The sequence below is a fragment of the Tauraco erythrolophus genome, chromosome 4, assembly GCF_009769465.1.
Source record: "Tauraco erythrolophus isolate bTauEry1 chromosome 4, bTauEry1.pri, whole genome shotgun sequence".
Taxonomy (NCBI): Eukaryota; Metazoa; Chordata; class Aves; order Musophagiformes; family Musophagidae; genus Tauraco; species Tauraco erythrolophus.
This window is the reverse complement of record NC_141468.1, coordinates 13,873,463-13,897,289: the sequence shown is the minus strand read 5'-3', so window position 1 is coordinate 13,897,289 and position 23,827 is coordinate 13,873,463. Positions and strand designations below refer to the sequence as shown.

Below are 23,827 nucleotides of genomic sequence, written 5' to 3'. Positions count from 1 at the left end.
CTGGATGGAAAAAATTCACCAACAACTCAGGGATGTAAAAGAGTAGAGACAGTAGGACAAAAAAAACCCTCCATAAGTCCCAAATCAAAAAGCTGCTACACCACCCTCCTAACAATTTCATTTTCTTCAAACCCTCAGTACTATTGACTAGAAAGTCCTGAACTAGGGATGAGCAAGCTATGAGATACAGGGTCTCCAGTTCACACCAGGTACTCTCTTAATATTTTGAATAAAGAACTGCAGAAGCAGAGTCAAAGCTCTAGAGACCTTAATGATGGGCTGAGGTCATGGAACCAGAGATCAGAACTGCCTGGGCCAGACTAATATTAGCAGGGTGACAGTGCTGCCTGCAGCTTTATCTTGTGCAGCTTTCCCAAGAGAGAGGACAACTTGGAGAAAAAGAAGTACGAGCTTTCCTGCCTGGACAAAAAAAAAAAAAAATCATCCCTGTGGCACAGAGGTAAATCTGAGATCAGTCCATGGAAAGGGCACCGAGGATGTAGTGTTCCTTCCATTGAAGTCTGCTCATTTTGAGAGGCTAGGCTTATTCACTAGAATATGCAGAGGCGTTTTTTGTGAAATTTCTGGCTGTTTTGAAAACTGCTGAGGTTTCATGTGATGTATTGGTATCTGTTAGCAGTTTTAAGGAGTTGTAAACTTCTACTGGGGTTTATACAAAATCTGAGAAATATACTTGGCCATCCTTTTATTCTCACAGTTTACATCTACATAGTTAAATTCTCCCTCCTCATCTTGACTGTTTGTGCACTGCATGTGGCCCGTGCTCTCCCTCATATCGTGTCAGGGTGAAACTGGCTGCTGGCTTACTCCAGCCCTGTGCCAGGAGTGGGCTAAGAATTAACCAGTACAGATAGCGCACCAGTTCTCTGGCTCTGCTTGGTACTAACAGTCTCAGTTTCTCAGGGCCTGTTTGGATTCCACCACTATAAAATAACTGTCTGATGGAGGAACTTTGTCAGGTTCCCACTTTTTGCACTGAGTTTTAATGTTCACCCCAGCACTCGTTTAGGAGTTGCCATAGCTTCATGAATCATTCCTGGGTTCCCTTCAGATTTCCTCAACAACAGTATTTCAGACATAGTCTTGATGGATCTACATTTGAATATGTCAGTTCTTTTTTAGACAGGAACACTTCTGGGGCTGGGCTATATAGGTTCATATATTTCAAAGGTACTTTCCAAAAGAGATGGCATTTGTCAGGTACTTGGATAGCTTGTTTAGTAGAACATGCCAAAACCAATTTTTGATGTCCTAATTAGTGAATATTTTGCTCTACGTAAATTTGGTACATACTGCTTCAGCCACTTAGTGAATCACCATTAGTTCTGGACTAATGCAGAATTTCTACTCTATCCACTTTTGGAAAGACTGATTTTTGAGAGCTCTTCTACACTATTTCAGCAGCCTATACTCAATGCAGACTACTGCAGAAGCTGAGGATGAAGTGTGAAGGCTGAAGCAAAGCTGGAAAGGGGTAAATCTGTTGGAGTAACAAACATTTTAATCTCTTTTTTTCCCCCCTTCTTTTCTATTTATTTTTCCTTTTATTTCAGGCAACATCTTTTCCTTTCAGTATGTACACTTCAGTCAGTTTATGGTAATCAACGGAAACTATATGGCTGGTCAGCAAAAACAGATGCAAAGAAACTCAACTAAGCAGCATGTCTGTGTTTAGCAAAGAACCTGACTAATAAAGAGAAAAATGATTGTAAGATCTCTAGCCATAGTATCATAGTTGTAAACAAGTGCTGCTTAGTATTTTCTTAGATATATAATATTATTTCCATGATTTTTTTTTTTTAACTAGCAGGTAAATTACTACTTCTGCTTTAGAATTTAAAAATGAGTACACTAGAAATTCAGTGGGACTTCCTCCAGCTGGATTATACCCCATGACAAGTCTCTGTTTGGTGTTAGTTTGGACAGTTTTCTTTAGTGGCCTCTCTAAATCTGAGTACTACTATGCCTTCCATCTTTTTGAAACATGCAGACCTTTCCTTCCCCTGCATATGCTGGATGTTGACCTCCTAAGCTTGAAGGACAATGGCTTTCTAAATGCTGCAGTACGCATACTTTATGCATATGAGAGCGCATTTTTTCCCTGTATAAGATGCTTTTCTCCTATAGTGAGAATATCTCTCAGCCAATGTCGATCTGTTTCTTGTCTGCAATGTAGATATGCTAGATGAGAGAGAGAAATTAAGTCACTTAGAAAAAAGGATTTGCCACAGTGAACTATGCAGTGAGGCCATATTCGTACCAGAGACAGAATACATCACAAGGCAACACACAACCTTATGCAAAACACTGCCTTTCTCTTCCACAGGCAGGAGTAGTGTTTTAGTCTTAATCTTAAAAATGAGACACTAAAGACAGGATGCATAGGGTAAAGATGGAAAAGGATGGTATTACTCAAGTGTCATTACACATTAAAAATAATAAAATAAAAATTGGATCCATAAGTAAGGAGAAAGTATGCCTTGCTTCACTGGTATCACAGATTAAATATTTTAGAATCATAGCAGGTTTCTCTAAGTACTAGTATTTTGTTTTGTATTCAGATTATCTCGCATGACCAAATCTTATAATCTGTTTCTCATTCATAACATGTGGGATAGACACATATATCTGATCCAGTCATCCTCAATTCCCTTTATAGTCAGTCAAGTAGAATATATATTCTTAGGGTACACCTGACGTATTTGAAACATCTACACTGGAATGACATGAACTGCACCCTAGAAAGGCCTATTTCAGCTCAGGGACTATAAAAAGAGACATGATGACTGACATAGATAAAATTACCTGTATTATAGATGTATATTTGGTCACATGGATTCCCTTTTTCCACGAATTTATGAAAAAACCCCAGGTAGACACCTTAAAACAATTCTCATATTTCTGTTAAGCTATGTTTTAGCCATCTCTCAAGTAGAGTAGGTTTGTCTCATACACTGTATATTTTCACTTCTTTTGAATCACTCAAACAAATGAGCCTTTTTAATTTCAGAGTCTAACAATCTTGCATTAAGGTCTGTTCCTTATTTCCAATGTACAGAAATTTCTGATGGTAAACTTTCATTTGTTCTGTATCATCCCATTAAAAGTTTAATCACTCTGCAGTGCTTCCAAACAGTTGCTTTAGTCTTAATCATTGTTTTACCATGAACAAAACATGCTCTCATTCCCTTTTCCACATCCTCTAAAGCAACCAACCACCCCCTGCCCCACCGACAGAGGGACAAGACTCAGGAACATGTTACTGCATTTGGCCCCAGTACTTTGTGTCAGCTGAGCTAGGGTAACTATCTGTACCTCCAGGCTTGGCCTGACCAAAGACAAGATGGTGAAAATTTATCCTGCTTTTGTTGAGGGTTGAGCTCAGGGCAGTATCTCCTATCTGTCACAGCAATGTGCAGAAAATAACCACAGCTCAGTTAACGTACCAGACTTGTTAAACTATCATGTTAGTCAACTTGTTTGGATCATGAATTGATGTTCTAAGAAGAAATTCTCATGAGAGGAATTATCCTCATGGGCTTGAGTATGTTGCTGCTTCAGTTGCGGTTTTTTTTTTTTTTGCTACTGTCCCACACTGATTGCTGAAATATCTGTTTTGCTGTCTGTTATTACTCAGGCCTGTTCAGCATACTGGATTTCACACTCCACTTCTCTCTGAAGATTGGTGTTCTGAATTGTTTTCCCCTAAAGGGAAGTTAGCTTGCATTTTTCAAAATAAAATTTCAACTTTTGAAGTTACATTAACCCTTCCAATCCTCTTTGCACTGTTTTTTAACTAAGCAATTCTCCCTAATTTGTCAGCATCTTCAGAGAAAAATGTTGCTTACTCCAATGTTCCAGATTCTTAATGGATGTTAAATAAAACCGTATTTAACACCAACTAATATAGCACCTCTGCAACAATTAACTTTCTCCAAGTTCATATACTATAGTGAAACCAACTGGCCTTTACTTATGACTCTTAATTAAGTTTCATTCCAAAGAAATGTCAGATTCTGCCTCTTAGAAATAATTCTTTTAAATATAGATATGAAAAATACTTTATCGACTATGTGAACCTACAGATATTTAAATCACCTTTATTATTTCTGCAATTTGATAACATGTTACTATATTCCTTGTTCTAAGGATTTGTAGGTTTTTTAATGACAAACTTCTGGCACATGCGAACACTAAAGCTTCACTTCCCAACCTCTATTCTTCAGAAGGAAAGTAATTAGTATTTTCATATAGAATCCTTTTTTTTTTCCCTTTTGAAGCACAGAGTAACGTACATTCAGTGACATATGAATGTCTCTAAAGGAACAAAGGTCTTTAATTAAAGAAATTCAATCATTATTCCCTTCAGATCATAATGAATTGTGATGGATGCTCATCTCAAACTATCAAAGACAATTTGTTTGGCTAAAATATTAAAAGTTATGAAATTACTTATCACTGTCAAGGTATTAAGACTTCTGTTGTTATTGCTTCCTTACAGATAGGTCTTGACTCTCCCCTTCCAGTGGTGAATATTCAAGCTTACTGTGTTAGGCTGGTCAGAAGAACTAAGTTAATAGAAGCTATTTTTTTAAAATAGAGAAAAATATACTATGGATCTTTGTTGTCAAGAAAGAAACAAAACAACTGTTGTACAATACTTTTGTGATGAAGGAAAAGGAGGCAAAATAGCTTGTCAAAACTAGTAAACTTGTAAAGGGCTAATAGATTGCTCTGATTTTGATCTACCTTGATGAGTCAACATATACAATTATATTTAAAGCTTGCAGCACTGTGTTGGGACCATAACAGTTTGCTGCAGACACCATACAAACTATTATGGAGTGAAAGGTCCTGAACTGCTCTAGTTTTACCCTTATACAGTGGTGGGACCATTAACACTCAGAACATAAAAAGGAATGTACAACAAACTTAAGATTTTGCCTAGGATCCTTAATTGCAGACACATTTTTCCAGAATCAATGGTGTTACCTTCCACGACACGGAAATTAATTTCCAATCTAGCACACAAGGATGTAGTGAATATATATGTATGTCTTATGGTTTAGAACCTTTTACACACATTTTCGTAATTGTACAGACTTTCCAAACTTACCTCCTCTATGGATAATCAAAGAAGTTTCACTTCCAACAGGACATTCTTTAAGTATATCCACTACTTCTGCATGGCTCAGGTTCTGTACATTCTGCTGGTTGATCTCAACAATGAGGTCACCTTCACACAAACCAGGACATCCCTGAACGTCTAGAATTTGCTTCACCCTCTGTCCTGTAGGACTGTCTGCTATAGTGAAGCCAAAGCCCTGGGCCCCTTTCACAATGGTTAAGGTCATGAGTTCAGCTTGGGTGGCCCCAGAAGAAGCCATTGATACATTATCGTCATGGGCAGGTGGTGGGAATGTGCTATCAAGCTGACTATCTGCTGGAATGGAGTGCAAGGAGTGTGGTGGTCGATCTGTTACATCTGGAACAGACTGAGAAGTCCTAGAAATGTATTCCAAATAAGTTTCATAGTTATGTCTTCCATTTACCACTACCGGAGGCCTCTCCATTACTGCAAGGGGTGGCACCATGCTGTTGGCAGGATCTTCAGGATCAAAGGGCAAAGGGTATCCACGACATAGCACCAAGTTGACACTCTGACCAATAGGAACAGACTGGAAGAGTTTGACTACATCTGCGTGAGTATGTCCAAGGACACAAACTTCATTAATATAGACAATGACATCACCTAGAAAGAGAAGAAAAAAAAAGAGACGATGTGAGACAACTTCAGTCACTATACATGCAGTGTAATTTTTTTTTTTTGTGAGATAGAACTCTTCTACAAAGTAAAATACATTGGATCAACATATTGACTCAAATAGTGGAGACAAAAAAAATAAAGTTTGTCTCTCAGCAAATGTAATACAAATAAACAATGGTGGCACTATTTCTTTCCTGTAGAAGCTCACAGATGGAGAATTAAGCTGGATCCAGACATACACCTTTCTTTAACATTTCTTCCTTATTTTTTCGACTTCTTTCAGTGTAGTCCACAGATTACTTTTTCGTAAGATACAATGGAAGATTACTTGGAGGGTCAATTGTCAAGAAATGCCATTGTTTGGTGAAGAGTAAAAGGAAAAAAACAGGAAACAGTAAGCACTCGTGGACTTAAGAATCAGTGAATAGGGATCCAAGTCTGTGCATGCATGTGCATAAGGAAATACTTTTTGCATTGATCATGATATTGACAGTTTCCTATGAAATGTCATTACTTGCCATCAGATATCTGGGGTTACTACAGTCATTTCCTATTCTAGGCATGAACTGAACTGTATCTTGCATATCGTAGAGATGTTTAGTGGCATTTTGCTGCAGCCATGATGGATCAGGGACAATGACAGGACACATTTTGTAGGTAGCTACAACAGCTTTTTATCAGAAAAATCGAGGCAAGTGTCTGAAAATCAGTTTAATATTTTTATCTAAACCAGTTGGTCAAATAAAAATAAAGATACTACCTTTACCTCCAAATCTTGTCTCATGTATAGCACAGAACTAGCAGTCAGAGCATATATGAAAGCAGAATACTTTGAGTCAACAGGCTATTTATGGGTCTCTATATTGCTCATGCACCAATCAGCTTCTGTTACTAAAAACTTAGAAATAAGTTCAAATTCCTTCTTGTTGTTAGAATGGATTTATATATTTATAGCCATAAATATTTTTTTTCTGGTACTGTTAAGGTGTATATTAAAATAAAAATGAGTAATCAGTACAAATGATACTCAGAATAGTTTGATGACCTTTAGTCTGTTTCCACTTTAATAAAACAGTTTCCATCTTGATAAAAAAGGAAAAGAATATTTGGATAGAGAACTCCACAAGTTAAAGTATTTTTCAAAGTGAAGATCGTCTTATTCTTATTATCCTTCCATTAATCAGGAACACGAAATCATTTATACAGACAATATTGTGAGGGGTCTACAAGGTACACAGTTCAATAATTGAACTATAATGACATAATGTTTTTAATGGTATTTGAAAATTCAGCAATAAAATGAGAATGATTTAGGGAGGATGAGGTGGTTTGTGTGGAATTGCTTCAAGTGTGTTTATGAAATTATGTCTTTCAAGTACTTAAATCGAAAGATCTAATCAAGCAAATTGAGGAAAAAAGAGCATCATCAAGATATCAGTGCAAGGACTGTTTCTATGTGACAATGAAAGGCAGAGACTGTTTCTATGTGAAAATGAAACGGTCAGTTCCGACACGATCAGCCTGTCTAACAGCCTGACAGTAATTAATTGCATATACACAAATTGTGATTCAGAGAAAGATTTCTTCAGAGGGTGTCTAGAAAAAAAAACGTTAAGAGAGTTTGTTTAAATGTTTGTCAATATTATTCACAGAAACCTTAGGAGCTGCAAATACTGCCATCATAATATCATTGTGATTTGCTCATGCCCTGGTATAGAAAGATCTTACCTGCATTCTCATCCCTGGCTTCCGCATTAGCAGTGAGGCTGACATTGCTCGTAATAGGACTGACACTGTCGAACTGAGACCTCTTCAATGCATGCTCCTGTCTCAGTAGCTTATGCCTTAATAGTACCCTTGCAACTTTTTAATCCATGCAGTCTTTATTTCCCTGAGTGCTGGCAATGCAGATATGTGGTGGGAGGAGACCAATCTGTTTGTTCATCCTCTCTTGCAATACTCAAGCAGGGTGCAAAAAGAATGATGCATGTATTGTGTTGGGTAAGTAAATCATTGTTTTCACCCCTTCACTTTATGCATTTGTACAGGATTAGCTATGATCTAAAATTTAAACAATATGTTTTTCATAAATCAGAAAAACAGATAAACTAGTTGACATTAAACAGGTCTCCAGAGAAAAGAAATTAGCTTGTGCACAGGGAGTGCAGCCAGGAAATATATAGGCCAAGTCGCCCCTTTCACCGGTAACTAAATAGGCAAAACTGAGCATTAGAAGGTCTTGAGTTAGAACTCCTTCTTCAGATAACAATCTTTCATTATCCCTCACAAGACAGCAGAAAATTCTTCAGCATTTCCTAAATGAACATTTTAAAGGTCTTTGTGGTTTCTGAGGTATAGCAGCATGTCTAGGCACACTCTGAAGCTGTAACTCACTCACAGTTGAACCGTTTGGAACCCATAATGCTGTACTGTTGTATGGAGAACATACGGCTGAAGGTTAAGAGGGATAGGGAGAAAGGCACGATACTAAGTTCAACTCAAAAAATATCTACAGTGATGTTAAACTGGGAAGAAACAGTTTCAGATCATGAGACATGAAGGAGGAATAAAAAAGGTTAATTTCAGAAATCCTTCAAATAAATCTCTGGACTGTAGGAGTTTCTCTAAATCTAACTCATTTTCCAGGCTCAAAGTTCTTCATTGCTGACACAGAGACGAGTACTCAGCACTTGGTTGGAAGAAAGAGATAAGTTAAGAGCATTACAGAGCCAGTGCCATGCTAATGCAAAGTTCAAAACCTCTCTACTTTAGAAAAATGTCTGAAAGGTTCCTGCAGCATCTTTTCTGCCTGTTCTCTCCTGCTGCTGCTAATAATAATGGGTGCATATGGACAAGCATAATAGCGATCCCCTTTATAATTCCTGCCTGATTTTCTGAGCAAGCCACAGTCTGCCTCCAGAAATCACAGTTTCACAGTGAGTGGGTATCTTTGAAGTTAGGCAGAACATTTATATTAAGCATCAAACTTTGCTTCGCTTTTGGAATTAAACCTACTAAAATGACTGGAGTTTGCTTACAGAATCACAGAAGGACTGAGGTTTGAAGGGACCTCTGGAGGTCATGTCATCCAACCCCTCTGCTCAAGCAGGATCACTTGGAACCAGTTGCCCAGGATGATGTCCAGGTGGTTTTTGAATATCTTGAAGGAGGGAGACTTCACAACTTCTCTGGGAAACCTGTGCCAGTGCTTGGTCACCCTCACAGTAAGAAAGTGTTTCCTGATGTTCAGGTGGCACCTCCTGTGTTTCTGTTTGTGCCCATTGACTCTGGACCTATCATTGCGCACCACTGGCAAGAGGCTGGCTCTATCTTCTTTGCACCTTCTCTTCAGGTATTTACATACATTGGTAAGATCCCCCTGAGCCTCCTCTTCAGGCTGAACATCTTCGTACTTCAACGTCCTCACTATTGGGTGCTCTCCCCAATTTCGTCTTCCTCACTAGCCTGTACAAACCCTACACATGCCCTACCAGCTTTATCTTACTTGATACTGTTCAGGGATGAGGGAGACCAGGAGGGATGATCTATGGAGAAGGCAACTGAATACTACTCTCTAGATGAAGTGTCAGGTTTGAGAGATACTCAGTAGAGTAGACAATAAATACCCTGTCCTACATCTCAAACATCTATACCGTCACAAGAACAGATTCTGCTGTCCAGTAGCCAATGTCCAAATTCAGCATTGAGTCAAAGAATATTAGAGAATACTGACAGTGACAAAGTTTGTCAAACTGTCTTACAATTACCTCTGGTTTACTTAAGGCTCTTGCATTTAACTGACAAATTTAGGAACATAGGTCTGGAGGGGACTTCCTGGATGGCTGAACCTAGTTCCCTATTGTCAGATAAAACACAGTATGTTACAGCTGATGAAATTTGATGTTTTCTTCACAGAAATGTCCATGAAGCCCCAGAATATTTCACTTCTTTGACTAGCTTGTTTTGCTTATTAAAGTTTGGTCATCATTACTTATTTTGTCATGCAATGTGAATGGACTCAATGCCTGAATGCTTGGTTAAAGGTTACGTTTTCTAATATACATATTTCGAAGCAAAAACTAGATCTAAACTATCATTATCTTATGTTGATTTAGTGACTGGTGAAGAAATTTGTGAGCTTCAACAGCCTCTAATGACAGATTCGTACTTACATTACTCTCTACAATAATGTCGCAGAGTCAAATCTGACACCGTGGGGATTTTCTGCTAGCATTAATTCTGCAAAAATACTTTTTTCATGCTTGAAGTGCTTGATCCAAACAGAATATGGTCTATTGACATAACTCATTTCATTACAAATTATCTTAATGTTTCATGTAATGCTACTGGCTCTATTTCCCTCCTTGCTGAAGAGCCTGTATTATTCAGTGACTCCAGTTATTGTTTCTGCTATGATTTTATTACCCCCAGAATGTCTGGATTGCTTCCTGGACCGCCCTTCTTCTTACTATTTAGAAACCTTTAAACTTCAAAGTCTGAATGTAGAGGAGAAAACACAGATTAGATCTTTGTTGTTAATTTAGAATCACATTCAAAGTTATTAGAAATGCCTCTATTGTTTCTGATGCATTACGGATCAAGTTTTTAGTATCCGTATTCATGTGTTTAAAATATGACAGAATGCTGTAATTTGATGAGGGGCAGAGACAGCTCTGCTACTCCCCTGCAGCCAGCACAAGCCAATAGCAATGGAGCTGAAAAGAGCCCATGGTTTGGCAAGTCAGCCCAGGAAGCACCAGCCTGGCAAGACTCAGGCTGCAGGGCTTTTTTTCCCTGCATTTATAGCCCAGGCAAACTCTACCAACTTCTCCAGCATTACTTATTCACACTTGCATTTCTCAACCATATAGGCTAAATTCTGCATGTACATACTTCGCATGAGCTTCAGAACTTGCAATACAAGATTACTTTGTTGTTGAAGCTTTTCCTTCACCTGCCCACCCACACTATCTACTGTCGTTATTAGCTATTTCTGACACTTCTCAGCAGTGACCCTGTCTTCTCTTTCTACAAAGTGCTGTAACATTGCTGGCACTGTAGCCTATTAATAATAAATTCAGAGATGTTAGCATGTTTCCAGTACTGAGATATGAAACATGGGGGTAATTTTAATATCAATGACACGTGATTGATGGTCATGGAAGAGGTGAAGATTCTTTAGAAATGAGATATTTTTGTATGTGCACATACAATTACTAGTAGCAGCACAGAGAACTAGTGCATGAGGGATCATTTAGTTAAAAGGTAACAGTCAAATTATGTTCTGAAACTTTGAATTGCAACTCCCTTCCACCTGCCTTGGATGTTAATCCAGTGTGTGAGCAAATAATTTTTTGTTAGGAATGGGTAGAGGCATTTCTTTGGATGTAAAAGATTTGAAAAGGTTCCGTGTAAACAGAAATTCTCTGGTTTTTTGTACTCAGATCTGCCACAGAACCTTGTAAAACCAGTTTGGCTCTGGCTGCTAACGTCTGCATGGCATAACTTTTACAGACAAAAAAGAAAACCTTGGATCGTGCAGTTGATGCTAGCCTGATTTATCTTTTTTTTTTAAAAAAAATTTGGCCCTATTTTTGTTAATACTCATTATATAATTACTCTTATTTTTAAAATAAGAATTACTGAATTATAATAACTTCTTAAAGGAGATTACAGTGTAAGATGGCTATTGCATATTAATACTGAAATACTTAAAACACCTGCCAAGAAAATTCTGACTTATTTCTTTCAAAAAGAACATTAAATTAACTGCTAAAATGTATCAAGATTGTAACCTGTGGAGTAGTACATGCATATAATAACCACAGCTACTGATTGGAAGAGCTAAATTTAAAATTGACCAGTTTATTATTAGCTCTATAACAACTTTATCTGATAGACAGTACTGCAGCAGCCACAGTGAAACGAAAAGAGCTGCTGGGAGACATAATGCTCAGCTGCCTCTGCACTCAGAAGTATTTTCAGGACCACTTGCTGGTATGTAAGAACACTGAACACCCCAATAAAATATGTCTGTTCAGACTGGCATGGAAGAACTGTTTCCCAATCTTCATCTCGTACAGGAAGTTTTACCCGTGTGCCGACAAACTCTGCAAAGCTGACGGGTAACCACTACCCACAGATCCTCCTTTCACTCACTGGACTCTGGGAACTGAGGTCCAGGGGAAAAAAATCAGGGTAACAAAAATTATTTACTAAATCTGACAAAAAGGGAAATCAAAATGAATTTCTAGTTGTTCAGGCACTCAAACTTGCATTAGATAGGCCTAACTTTTCTCTTGATGAAACCTGAGCAACAGATGTAAATCAGCTGTTCGTCCCATTTGAAAGTCAGCAACTTTACAAAGCATCATTGCAGAAGTGGTTAACTCGGGCTAAAATCTGTCCCCATCATTGGAATTACTGAGCACCCTGGCTCCAAACTGGCCTGTACAAAGGCCCCCCGAAGGATGTGACACAGACACGTCTGCAACTTTACCCAAGAAACAGATCTGTCGAGTAAGCAGGTGCCATTTTTATACAACAAATTTTTTAGAACCCATTTTAATTCTGCTGTGACCCAATGCACATGTCTAATTAAAAAGCTGTCTATTCAAAATTTTTGTGCTTAACCAGCATGTATCACGTAATTACACTCAGGCAGATGTGGATTAGTAGAAGAAACTATTTACATTTTATTTGTATTTTGCATATAGTGGTAAAAGCTATTTAAATAGAGGCATTTAACTTTTTTGGGGAGAGGAATAAAATACATTCCAAAAAAATCTAAAGACCTTGATTATTTGCTGATCCAGTAAACATGAAACATTGCAGATTAAAAATGTAAGTAAAGCAATAGCAAAAGAACACTTAGATGAATGCTGCTCATAAAGTGCCAAAGAGCAGGCAAATTCTCTTCATAGCTAGACAGTTTTTCACTTCTTCAAGCATCTGAAAGCATAGCATAGATGTTAAAACTGTCACTTTACAAAAAAGTAATTATTTAAAAGATGAGAAGTAATTTGGAGGCAAGACACATAAAAAGAAAAAGGTCCAATTTTCCAGGCAGTCTTTTATTTACAAATTATGTAAGCCTGTTCCGTCTAAGCTTTGCTTGCAGGAACTACTTGTGCATCCTGAAACGCCTGCTGTGAATGAACCGCGTGACAAAAAAGTCGGTGGATCTGAAGAGCGAGATAAAAAAATATATGCCATGTTTGCATAGCTATTTGGGATCACTTCGAAAGGTGTCACCATGTGTGGAGGCTCATGTAGAAACTAAACCCTTTTTTTCTTCAGAAAAAGGAGGTCAAAATTTATGACACATTTGCTTTAGTACGCACAACGTTTTTATTCCTGTACGCAGAGCATCGCATTTATCTAGGTAATGGCTCCCAGGAGGAGGAAAGTAGCCCAGCCAGCCTCCCGGCAGCCTAAAGGCATAAGGGTATGGCAGAGCATGATGTAAATACCAAGCAGCCCCTGTCCCCGCCTGGCGAGCCTGGCTATGTGCCACCTGTCCCCTGTGGAAGACATTTTCAGCAGCATTGTCGGCTGCAGACCATTGCAACTGCTAATTCTTGACAGAAGCTGCCAGCAAGGAAAGAGGGAGAGGAATGAGGGGAGGAACTAGATGGAGCATGTACAAAGAGGCTGCAGCACGAAGACAAATGTCTTTATGTGTTGAAATATGTATGTAACTGGAAATTTTTAGTAAAAGGCAGTTATGTTTTACTTGTGAACTGAAATGGTTAATAGAGCTTTTTCTTTCTTTGAGTAACGCTAGCACCATGAGGACAAGTAATAACTAGCCACACACTAAATTAGTACTTAGTGAAAGTAAGAGCAGTTAGTTGGACACTTAAAAAACATGTGCAAAGACAGATGAGTAGCGTTAGTCTCCATTTTAAATCTATAGCAGTAGAACTTGAAAGTTCATTCTGATTTTAGAGATATTACGGTTTCTGAGGACATTCTCTATAAGAGAAGTGGGCACTACTGCCAGAACTGGAGCAGTTTTATAACTCTGTTATCTATTTACTGAGACCATAAATTCCAACATTGTTTAATCAATACTCTGTTTTTTTTACTACCTTCACTCAGAGTGCTCATCCAGGCATCTAAATTCAGCAGCTGACTCTCTGAGACCGGTGCAAATCTGATTTCACTATCAGTCAGGTCATTAACTTAATTTAAAGCTGAGATTAAAAGCTTTGATTTGCAGATTTTTTGTGTATTCATTGCTCAGGTCCACGTTCTGCTGACTGAGCTCAACGGGAGCTGCCAGCACCCAGCACCTCTGAAAATGAGTGTGCTCATTTCACAGCCAAACCGTGGATGTGCAGCCAAACACAAGGCACCAAATCTGAAAGTGTTGCTATGATATATTGTTGAGCGAGTTCAATCTATTATAATAATAAGCATCCAAATGCTTCCCATGAGAAATGTTTATGATTACAGTTGTCACAGACATTGCTATTAACACTATAAATTCACTCCCAAACTTTATGCTGAAGATCTGATTCTGGATAAACATCTTGTGTCCTTAATCCTGTCAGTAGTAACACACGGTGTGCTCATTCACTGCTTCATCCTAGTTATTAGAGCATCTACTGTCTTGCTGAACCAGAAATTCAGAGTATCTATATGTGTGTTCATATTTGAACACACATAGAAATCCTCAAATCTTGCTGAATCTTGAAAGCAGTCAACTGGACTTACAAGGTCAGGACCTTCCAGAGATAGAGACAGATACTGCCAAAGAAGTCTGGATTACTACAGGTTAATGCTTTTATGTAAACTCAAAGTCAGGAAGCATTATATTTGTATCCAGTAGAATTTAAATGTATCAAAACAGTGAAATAATTTCTAGTTAAATATGTGGACACTTTTACTACTAGTCTACTATGTATAAATACCTCCGTGTATTTAAGATGGAGTCATCTTTGATTACCAATTCATTGACAAATATCTCATAAAAACGTATGGCTAATATAAAAGTAATTTTCTACCTAAGAGTTTCATAAAGGCCGTTCAACGTTTTGGTTGATACATGCTTCTCTTATGTACTGTCTCTATTTTATCTTTTTTGATAGTTACCTCTACTTCAGAGAGCTTCTCACATCATTTCTTTATCAAAAGGTGTACTTGATAGTTTTTCAGACAGGTATGAATGTATTACTTGATTTAGAATTGTATGGCAAAGAGGAATAGAGGAGTTCCTTTTGGTTCTCTTAGGTTTTACTGTATTTTTTCAGGTTAATAGAGGGTAATGTATTATCAAACCGACCTTCCTTCCAAGCAAATGTTATAATAATAAATACATCTCTGGAGCCTCTTTCACTGCCAAGCACTCATTTTCAAGGACAATGTTTTTATTCTTTGCAAAACAATTTAACACCTTCACCACTGAATAGGTTATGCTTTTTTTCCCAGCCCATTCCTGAATACTACATTGAGTCTAAACTACAAAATTTAGCTTACGTAATCATTTTTGGTGAGATGAAGGAGGCAAAATCACTAACAAAAGTCCCACCAAGTCCCTTCTTTAAGACTGCTTTACAACACACAGGAAACTCCAGCCATATAATGGTTAGGCAAAGGTCACTTTTCATCCTTATAGCTGCATGGCTAACAGTCACATTCTCCTTTTATGAGGATTATTTGATCTCCCACTAGCTATTCTGCTTCCTTGTATGTCTCTTTCACCTCTATTTTCTGCTTTGGTTTATAAGCTTTCTGAGAGAGAGACAAGAATTTGCAGAAGCCGTGTGCAGTTTATAGCACTGTGGAGTCACAAAAAGTTGTGACTTCATTTCCACTGCAGTAAATATTTGAACAATAATACCAGCACTGCAGGGTAAATACTCTATCATTTTTAAATGCGATGTAGGGGTTCAGCTTAGTGCTTGGATCCCATCCCTTGCAACAAACTAAGCTGCGTTGTGGATACATCAATTACTGCTAAACAGTCAAATCTCAGATTTTAGGCAGTAATCCTCTGTTGTGTATGACAACTCACCATATCTTCCTCTTTAGAAAAGAATTAATTTTCTAGATATTTGAATTTATTAATTTGTTAATTAGATAATGAATAAAAGTAAATTAAAATGGGTTGTTATGAATGACTGTGATCCTGTATCAGACTATTTGTTCAGACTGGAAAAGCAGTCTCACAGCACGCTTGCCATCTCCTAATGCTCTCACTGTAAATCAGCCCACGGGTGGCCTGTAGTTAAAAAACTCTTCCCAAAATTATCATTATATCTAATTTTTCCTCAAAAAGCTATCATTTATTGTCATTTGCTTCCATACAATACTTCTATCCTGCTCTTGACAAAGTAGGTGGTACGATTCCTCATGAGAGGGTATTCTATGTCCATCAAAAATTGAGACCAAGTTGTGATCTCCCATCCATTTGGAGACAGTAGCCATAGTGACAGAAGGCGATTAATGGAAAATTTATCTCAAGCATATTTTATGCACAGCTTACCCTTATTTGCTAAGCCTTTGAAAATGGTGGGACATAGGACAGCTATTTCAGAACGTCCAAGAACTATCTGCTGTGAGGTGCACAAAGAAGGGTAAACTGAAAGAGGACAGATTTCAATTAGATATAAGAAAGAAATGTTTTACATCGAGGGTGGTGAGGCACTGGAACAGGTTGCCCAGAGAAGTTGTGGCTGCCCCATCCCTGGAAGTGTTCAAGGCCAGGTTGAATGAGGCGTTAAGCAACTTGGTGTAGTGGAGGGTGTCCCTGCCCCTGGCAGGGGGATTGGAACTAGATGATCTTTGAAGTCCCTTCCAACACAAACCATTCTATGATTCTATGAAAAATAAGATGCGTGCAGGGATGCAGCATGTTAGAGACAGGAGTTAACTAAGAATGAGCAATGAATGAGCGTGTGTGCCATGGGATACAGGAACAGAAGGAGCAGGAGGGATCTGGGATGTAAAAGCCAGCAGCAGAGTCCTAGAGAAAGCAGAAAGGAAACTGCTGAGCGGTGGGTGCTTTGATCTTCCCTGTCTTTAAAAATATCCTAAGTGGCTGCATGTCTGAGATCCCTGTCTTGCTTCAAGCAGGCACAAAAAGCCCAGAGTCTATTGGTGAATCCTGCTCCAAAAATTAATGTTTTAGAAATGGATGGCAATTTGTATTAAAACTGCTTTTGTTCTTTTTGCTTCTTATGACAGTTCAAGTATGAAATTATTTATCTTTCAGGCTTGCGTGCGTACAATGCTCACATACATGCCCCCTCAGAAAGCACTTTCCAGACAAAAAGCACGGTGAGGTGTCTACTGTATATATGAGTGATTTTTAGAAATACAGTGAAATGACACAGTCATTAATTCCAATGTAAATTACAAACAAAAGAAACTCACCTAAGGTTAAACTAAAAAGCCCCAAACTCAGGTACAAAAATGAAAGCAAGGCTCCTTGTCTATTTTAATTCTTTCTGCATTTAGTATATTTAAGAAGATATAGGTTCATGAAAAGAAACCCAAAATTGTCTTTATGAATCACTCAAACCAAATCTGGAGCTGCTGACACTAACAAGGGAGACATCACTGTAAATAAGATTTTCCTACCAGCAAAGTTAAGCATGGCTGGGTGAAGAAATTCAGTGTTTGTTTGACTTGGCGTGTTTTGATTCAAGGGATTTTACAATGGATATGGCAGGGAGAATGTGTATCTGTTCATAGGACAATAAATCAATTTATAATATAGAAAAAGCTTTTACAATAATTGAACACAATTTACTAAATGTTATAATGACAACATATAATATTTTTTTTTCTTATTTTATATTAGTGAAAGTTTATATATTATGGTTCCCAGTCCTTTAGCATTTCTCAGCAAGGAATCCCAAAATTGTTTAGCCTTGACAAATTTTACATAGGTAAAGATAAACCAATCAATCAATGTATTTAATCTCTAGTGAGCCTGGAACACTGTAAACTACTACTGAAACATTGTCAAGACCAGACCTTCAAGGTTAATAAATAACTGGAATTTTAGTTAAATACTGTGAAGAAACAAATTCTGAAACATTCTATCATTTTATTTCCATTGAGAATGAAACTATTTCATCCTTCCACTACCACTCCAAAAATATGTATATTATTATCCCACATGAGAGAACCACAGTAAAAGCAGTGCTAGTGTTCTCATGGAAAGGAGTATTCTGATTAATCAGGAACAGTAGAGGAAGTCAGGTTCTACTTTGGATTCTAATTCAATGTTTTCCCAAGTTGGTTATTACCCACTCTCTACATTTCTTCCACTGAAGGATTCTCCCCCTTCCCCCCAACTATGAAAAGAATTAGAACAAGCGTGCTTGTCTTTATGGCTATTTTTGTGTAGTTAAAGGGAATGTGCAAAAGCAAGACTGTTTAAGATGACTGATAATACATTCTTCTTTTTCACTTGCATAAATAGAATCCATTTGGGAAGGATGCTCTCGAGGCATAACAAAAATTTTGAATACCTAAGTAAGACCCAGATGTGCTCAGATATCAACAAGACGTGAAAGAGATTAAAAGCTGTCGCCATTAAAAGAGAAATTAGTTATGTGAGCATTCTGCAATTTCCTCAAATCCCTCACTCTCCCAAATTAAAAAAACAGATGCGCTGCCTAATTCAAACACAAAAATACGAGGTGTGCCTTCATCTAATGGCAAAGTAATGCTGTTGCATTGACTGAAACGTAAAGAGGTGAAAGAAAAAGGAAAAAAACCTATATGAGCTTAATGTGATTTCTCTCTTTTTCAGCTAAATCAGGATTTAAAGAACATCTAATTCGATCAATGATAGCAATATAACAGTAAGGCTACAGTGCATGAGAAATTTAAATTCTTCTGAAGGAGTAGGTTCGATACATAGCCTGTCCCTAAAAACTGCTATTCCAAGATGCAAACAGAGGTCACAAAAAGTCATGGTAGTCCATGTAATTTCTAAGATTCAGGATAAGAACTCACTGCCACCGCAAGAAAGAATAAAAATCTTGCTGAAGTCTGTTGAAGCAGATACAATTATGCTGTACAAGGTATTATGCACCACTCTGTCAACTGGATAGGGCTGCTTTCATGGTATTTATAGGCAGGTGTGCTGGTTTCAGCTGGGGTAGAGGTAATTTTCTTCAGAGTAGCTAGTATGGGGCTATATTTTGGATTTGTGCTGGAAACAGTGTTGATAGTACAGGGATGTTTTGATTACTGCTAAGCAGTGCGCACACAGAGTCAAGGCTTTTTCTGCTTCTCACCCCACCCCACCAGCAATTAGGCTGGGGGTGCACAAGAAGTTGGGAGCTGCGACAGCTGTCCCCAGCTGACCAAAGGCATATCCCGTATGATGTCATGTTCAGCATACAAAGCTGAGGGGAGAAGGGGGCAACATTCAGAGTGATGGTGTTTGTCTTCCCAAGTCACTATGACGTGTGGCGGAACCATGCTTTCCTGGAGATGGCTGAACATCTGTCTGCAAATAGGAAGTAGGGCATGAATTCCTTGTTTTGCTTTGCTTGCATGCACAGCTTTTTCTTTACCTGTTAAACTGTCTTTATCTCAACTCAAGAGTTTTCTCACTTTTACCATTCCGATTCTCTCTCCCATGCCACTGGGGAAGTGAGCGAGTGGCTGGGTGGGACTTAGTTGCCAGCTGGGGTTAAATCATGACAGCAGGGTATCAGGCACTGACTAAACACACTGACTTTCCCCTTCCAGTCTTTAAAATTTGGAAAAAGATAAAGGTTGCCTATACACATTCGATGTATTCGCATTGTGCAAACAGATTTTGATATAGTCTTTATTGAGATAACACTTCATATTTTATCCTTTGCTTTAGGGTCCCTGTTCCAGTTTCTCCTTTTTCCTGCACTTGGTCTGGCTCTTTGCCTCAGCTGCATTCCAGTTATCACAGAATCATAGAATGGTTTGGGTTGAAAGATCATCTAGTTCCAAGCCCCCTGCCATGGGCAGGGACACTTCGCACTAGATCACTGCTCAAAGTGAGAGAGAAAGAGAGAGGGAGGTCTTGGTGGTGATTTCTGTGGTCAGTGCCACCCTGTACTTAACTGACAGAAGACTCAAATCAGGGAAAGCTTAACTTTTTCTGTCAGCCCAAGGTAAAGGATCGCACAGAAGTCATAGTGAAAGAAAATTATCTAATAATTCTAACACACACATGGAAAATGAGGTAACATGTACATGTGGATGTATTTCTACGTGGGAAAGTCAGAATCCATATCCCTGATCCAGACTGATCACTGTAAAAGTGATGGCTCCATGGCATAGAGACCCTCAGTGGTAGGTCTGTACGAATACTTGATACGATGAAATAATATCATAGTTCCTCTACCTCCCCTAGTTCCTAGAAACAACTGCATATTTTTTTCTGAACTAGACTCAATTTTATGTTTATTTTATATATAAAGAGAGGTATATATATTCACACACGCACGTTTATATTTTTACAGAGATACACCTTTAGCACACCTACTCCCCAGACATACACATGTAAAAATACTTCATCGTACACACTCTACATTTGCTAGTATTATAACCAATTCTACATTACTAACTGTTTAACACTTTTAGGTACAGATGAACTACATATGATATGCATACCGTTGTTTTGTAATAGATTATCACTCATAGATTGTGATTAGAAAAAGTATATATTTGGAAGAGTGACATAGAACTGGATGACTTAGGTGAAACTCTAGCTGAGATTATGCCTTTGAAAATGGTGGTATAGGATGTTGCTGCAAAAAAAAAAACCTGGGGTGCTCTGTGGCCTTGGGGAGCACTGATACTGTTATCACTGCTGGAGCTCCAGTAATGCTGTACCACTATATCTATACATACACATATACTACAAACATACACATTGTTTATAAATGTTGAGAAAATTCTCATCATTAGGAGCTTTGGTGAACAGAAAGTTAAGATACAGCTTGAAAAAAGATGTTATACAAAGAACTAGGTGTTTTCTAAGAATTTTTTTCTAGTGTGGGTTTAACTAGAAGAAATTTCCAGTTTGTGGCAATTTTGCTGGAATAGTTAAATTAAAAAATCTCTAAAAATTAGAAACATTATGGGTTTGTTTCCTCACTGATTTTCTTAAGCTCCTATTATTTTCAATTGGAACTTTCTACAAAAAAATTATTTGCCAACATTTTGGGAAAAATACTACTTCCAGGTGACTTGAAATTACATACCTTATGCTTTAGCAAAGCAGAATTCATAATTCTTGTAGCAAATGAAATGTTTAAAATATCACAACCCTCCATTCAGAACTGAACAGACTATCGAAAGACAGTATTTACAACACTGTACAGTTTAAAATAAAAATCTATCATCTTGGCACCTTGGATGGAGTAGCATTTTTGACATGAACAATTGTTCAAGTGCAATTCTTGTTATTATCCCTATTTCCCAAAACAATTCAGAACTATTTTTTAAATAAGTAGGAACTGCACTAGAAACACTTGATCTTATGTAATAGTCAACTGTATTTTCTTTTGAGGCAATCAGGTTTGGCCTAAAAAATATACTCTGTTTGATATACAGAAAATAATTGGAATAAGACAGACTGAACAGATTGCTGAAAACAATCTACCAAAAAAACAGAAAGCTTTTTTGAACTCTCAGTAATGATGCTGCCATTCTAACCTGTCTGGAAAATGACTAGAGGTAAAATGATAGTATTTTTAACTTCTCTTGTCTATGTTAAAACAAAACCCCCTTAAAATAAAACAAACTTCTAAAATGATATTACAACTATAAACACAGAAATGTGGTAAACATTTTGATACCATATGCAACATTGCAGTGTTGCATGAATTTAATGTGGAATTTTACAGAGGATTCTACCCCCAAACTCACCTATTAATTGAATAAGGTTAAACACATGGGTTATTTCTGGTGCCAGTGATGAGGCCTGACAGGAGGCAGTGTCTGTGCCGTGGGTGAATGCCTTTCTCTCCAGTTGCCTGAGGACAACCTGCCTCAGCCCACCAGGCACCTTGTGGCGCATGGACTTTTCCAGAAGTTTCAGTGGAAGAAAGTCAACCAGGCTCCATCAAATAAGACGAGAATCCAGAGCCCTGGTTGAGGCTCTGGCCAATATCAGGGGAATAATCCTAGTAACTTGCCAGTGACGGTGGTATGATTAATGCCGTCTTGCACATCTAGCATGTCTTTTGTTCCCATAAAATCCCAATGATGTTTCTCTTAAACTATAAGCTGCACCTCTCCCTTAAAAGACATCAAAGCACTGTCAGGTTCCCATTACTACCTCAATTTCCTCTTGTTCCAGTTTCCCACCTCTTTCTGCTGCCTGCTTTCTCTGAATTGCCCCAGCATGAAACCATCGATTTTTCCTGTGCGCTTTCAGTCCTTCTTCGTGTCACAGACACCCCTAGCTCAGCTCTGCCGGCTTCTGCAGAGCTGATGGATTCGCAGGATTCAAAGGCATGATTTCGGGCCGATAATCATCAACTGCTGATAGACTTTGCTTATTGAGACTTGTTATTTTGTGTACGTACAGGTGGAATAGAAAAGATCATGAATAATGGAGCAGCAGCATAACCCAGGTTGCTTCATGACTCACTATTATACAATAAACAAATTCTCAAGGAAGAGACCTATCAAGAAAAGATGTCCAGTATTATCTGACTTTTCCTCAGCAGTACCACAGGTGGTGCTCAGTATGGCAAAGAAAGCCTCAGTAAATGCTCCATACAATGATGCTGATTTTAATGCAGAATAAATTAGCTGAATACAAAGGATATTAATTTACTTTCATTAGGAGCTTAAGAAAGCAATGCATCAGAAGGAGTGAAAGTGCCAGTATTTAAATATCTGTACTCACATCACTGCTCTCAGACCTTTCGTGCAGAGCGCCTTCTCTTCTCTTCTTTAGTACCTTGCCATCCTCTCTCCTGCCTCCTTCTAAACACACACACACACACACATATAAACACCCACTCTCCAGCCATCTCTGAGCACAAAATTACTGTCTTTTCTCCCTGCCTCCCTGCAGAAGAAAAATAATCACATCTTGAGCTCCAGCAAATCCTTGTCCAGCCAGTTCTCTCCCAGTCCTGCACCCAGCCTCTAGCGATGGGGTCCTCTTCTCCCCCGGCAACCTGGTCATCCCCTGAGACTGAGAGCTGAGACCTGGCAAAACTCCTGAGCTCCTGAGCTCCTGTCGCCAAGAATTCATCTACCTCCTGTACATAGTCCCTGCATCCTCGTTTACCTGGGCATGACGGAGCCTGGCTCTGTTCTCACGGCCCCGCTCCCCTCCTAGAGTGGTATCTAGTGGAAGTGGAACTGAGCAGAAGCGGGGGCTGCCCAGGTGGCTCCCTGCTGCTGCAGGCACAGAGCACGGAGCATACGGCACCAGCTTTGCATCTCGAGCTCCACCGACCCTCCACCTCCACTTCACCAACTCAGAATAAATACCTCACTTGTGTGACTGCTGGAAGGGAGAAGACACTCATGGGGCAGAAAGAGGAAAGGCTGGATGAAATTTTCCAGGGGTTTCTCATTTTTCAGGAGGATTAACTGCCTGGCCACCTATGGGTTTGAGAAGTGCTCCTTCCGCTACTGAGAAATTTTCATTACAGGTTTTTAAACAAACAAGTCATTTTTTTAAATGTCAGAATCATCAACTACAAAGAGGCACTTGCATAAGTGCTGGAATAAACTTTGCTTTTCCAATAAAGGCTATGTGAACAGCTAAACAGGGTGGGGTGAGAGGTACATCTGTGCTAATGTCCTGATTCTGGCAATAGACAGTGAAAGATGTTTTAGAAGTGAAATCATAACAAAAGTGCCTGAAAGGTCTCTATAACCTCCACCAGTTGAAGGTTCACAAAGCTCCTGGAATATGATTTATACGCCTGGAAATGTTTCGTCATCTCTGATGTAACTCTGGATATTTTCACTTTATGCCATGCACCACATGAGAAACTGAGAGCACTGACAAAAAATTGATCTATATGCAACGGAGCACAGACTTCTCTTTTAATG

General features: G+C 38.5%; 1 protein-coding gene across 5 annotated transcripts in view; it reads right to left on the bottom strand.

Moving 5' to 3' along the window:
- MAGI2 (membrane associated guanylate kinase, WW and PDZ domain containing 2) overlaps positions 1-23,827 on the bottom strand; it is an 815,351-nt gene that overhangs the window by 118,670 nt on the left and 672,854 nt on the right. For all 5 annotated transcript variants that reach the window (XM_086609697.1, XM_086609698.1, XM_086609701.1 and 2 more), the window contains one exon: positions 5,138-5,773. In XM_086609697.1, the coding sequence (XP_086465823.1) occupies positions 5,138-5,773 (636 nt within the window). The remainder of the gene's footprint in view (positions 1-5,137; positions 5,774-23,827) is intronic.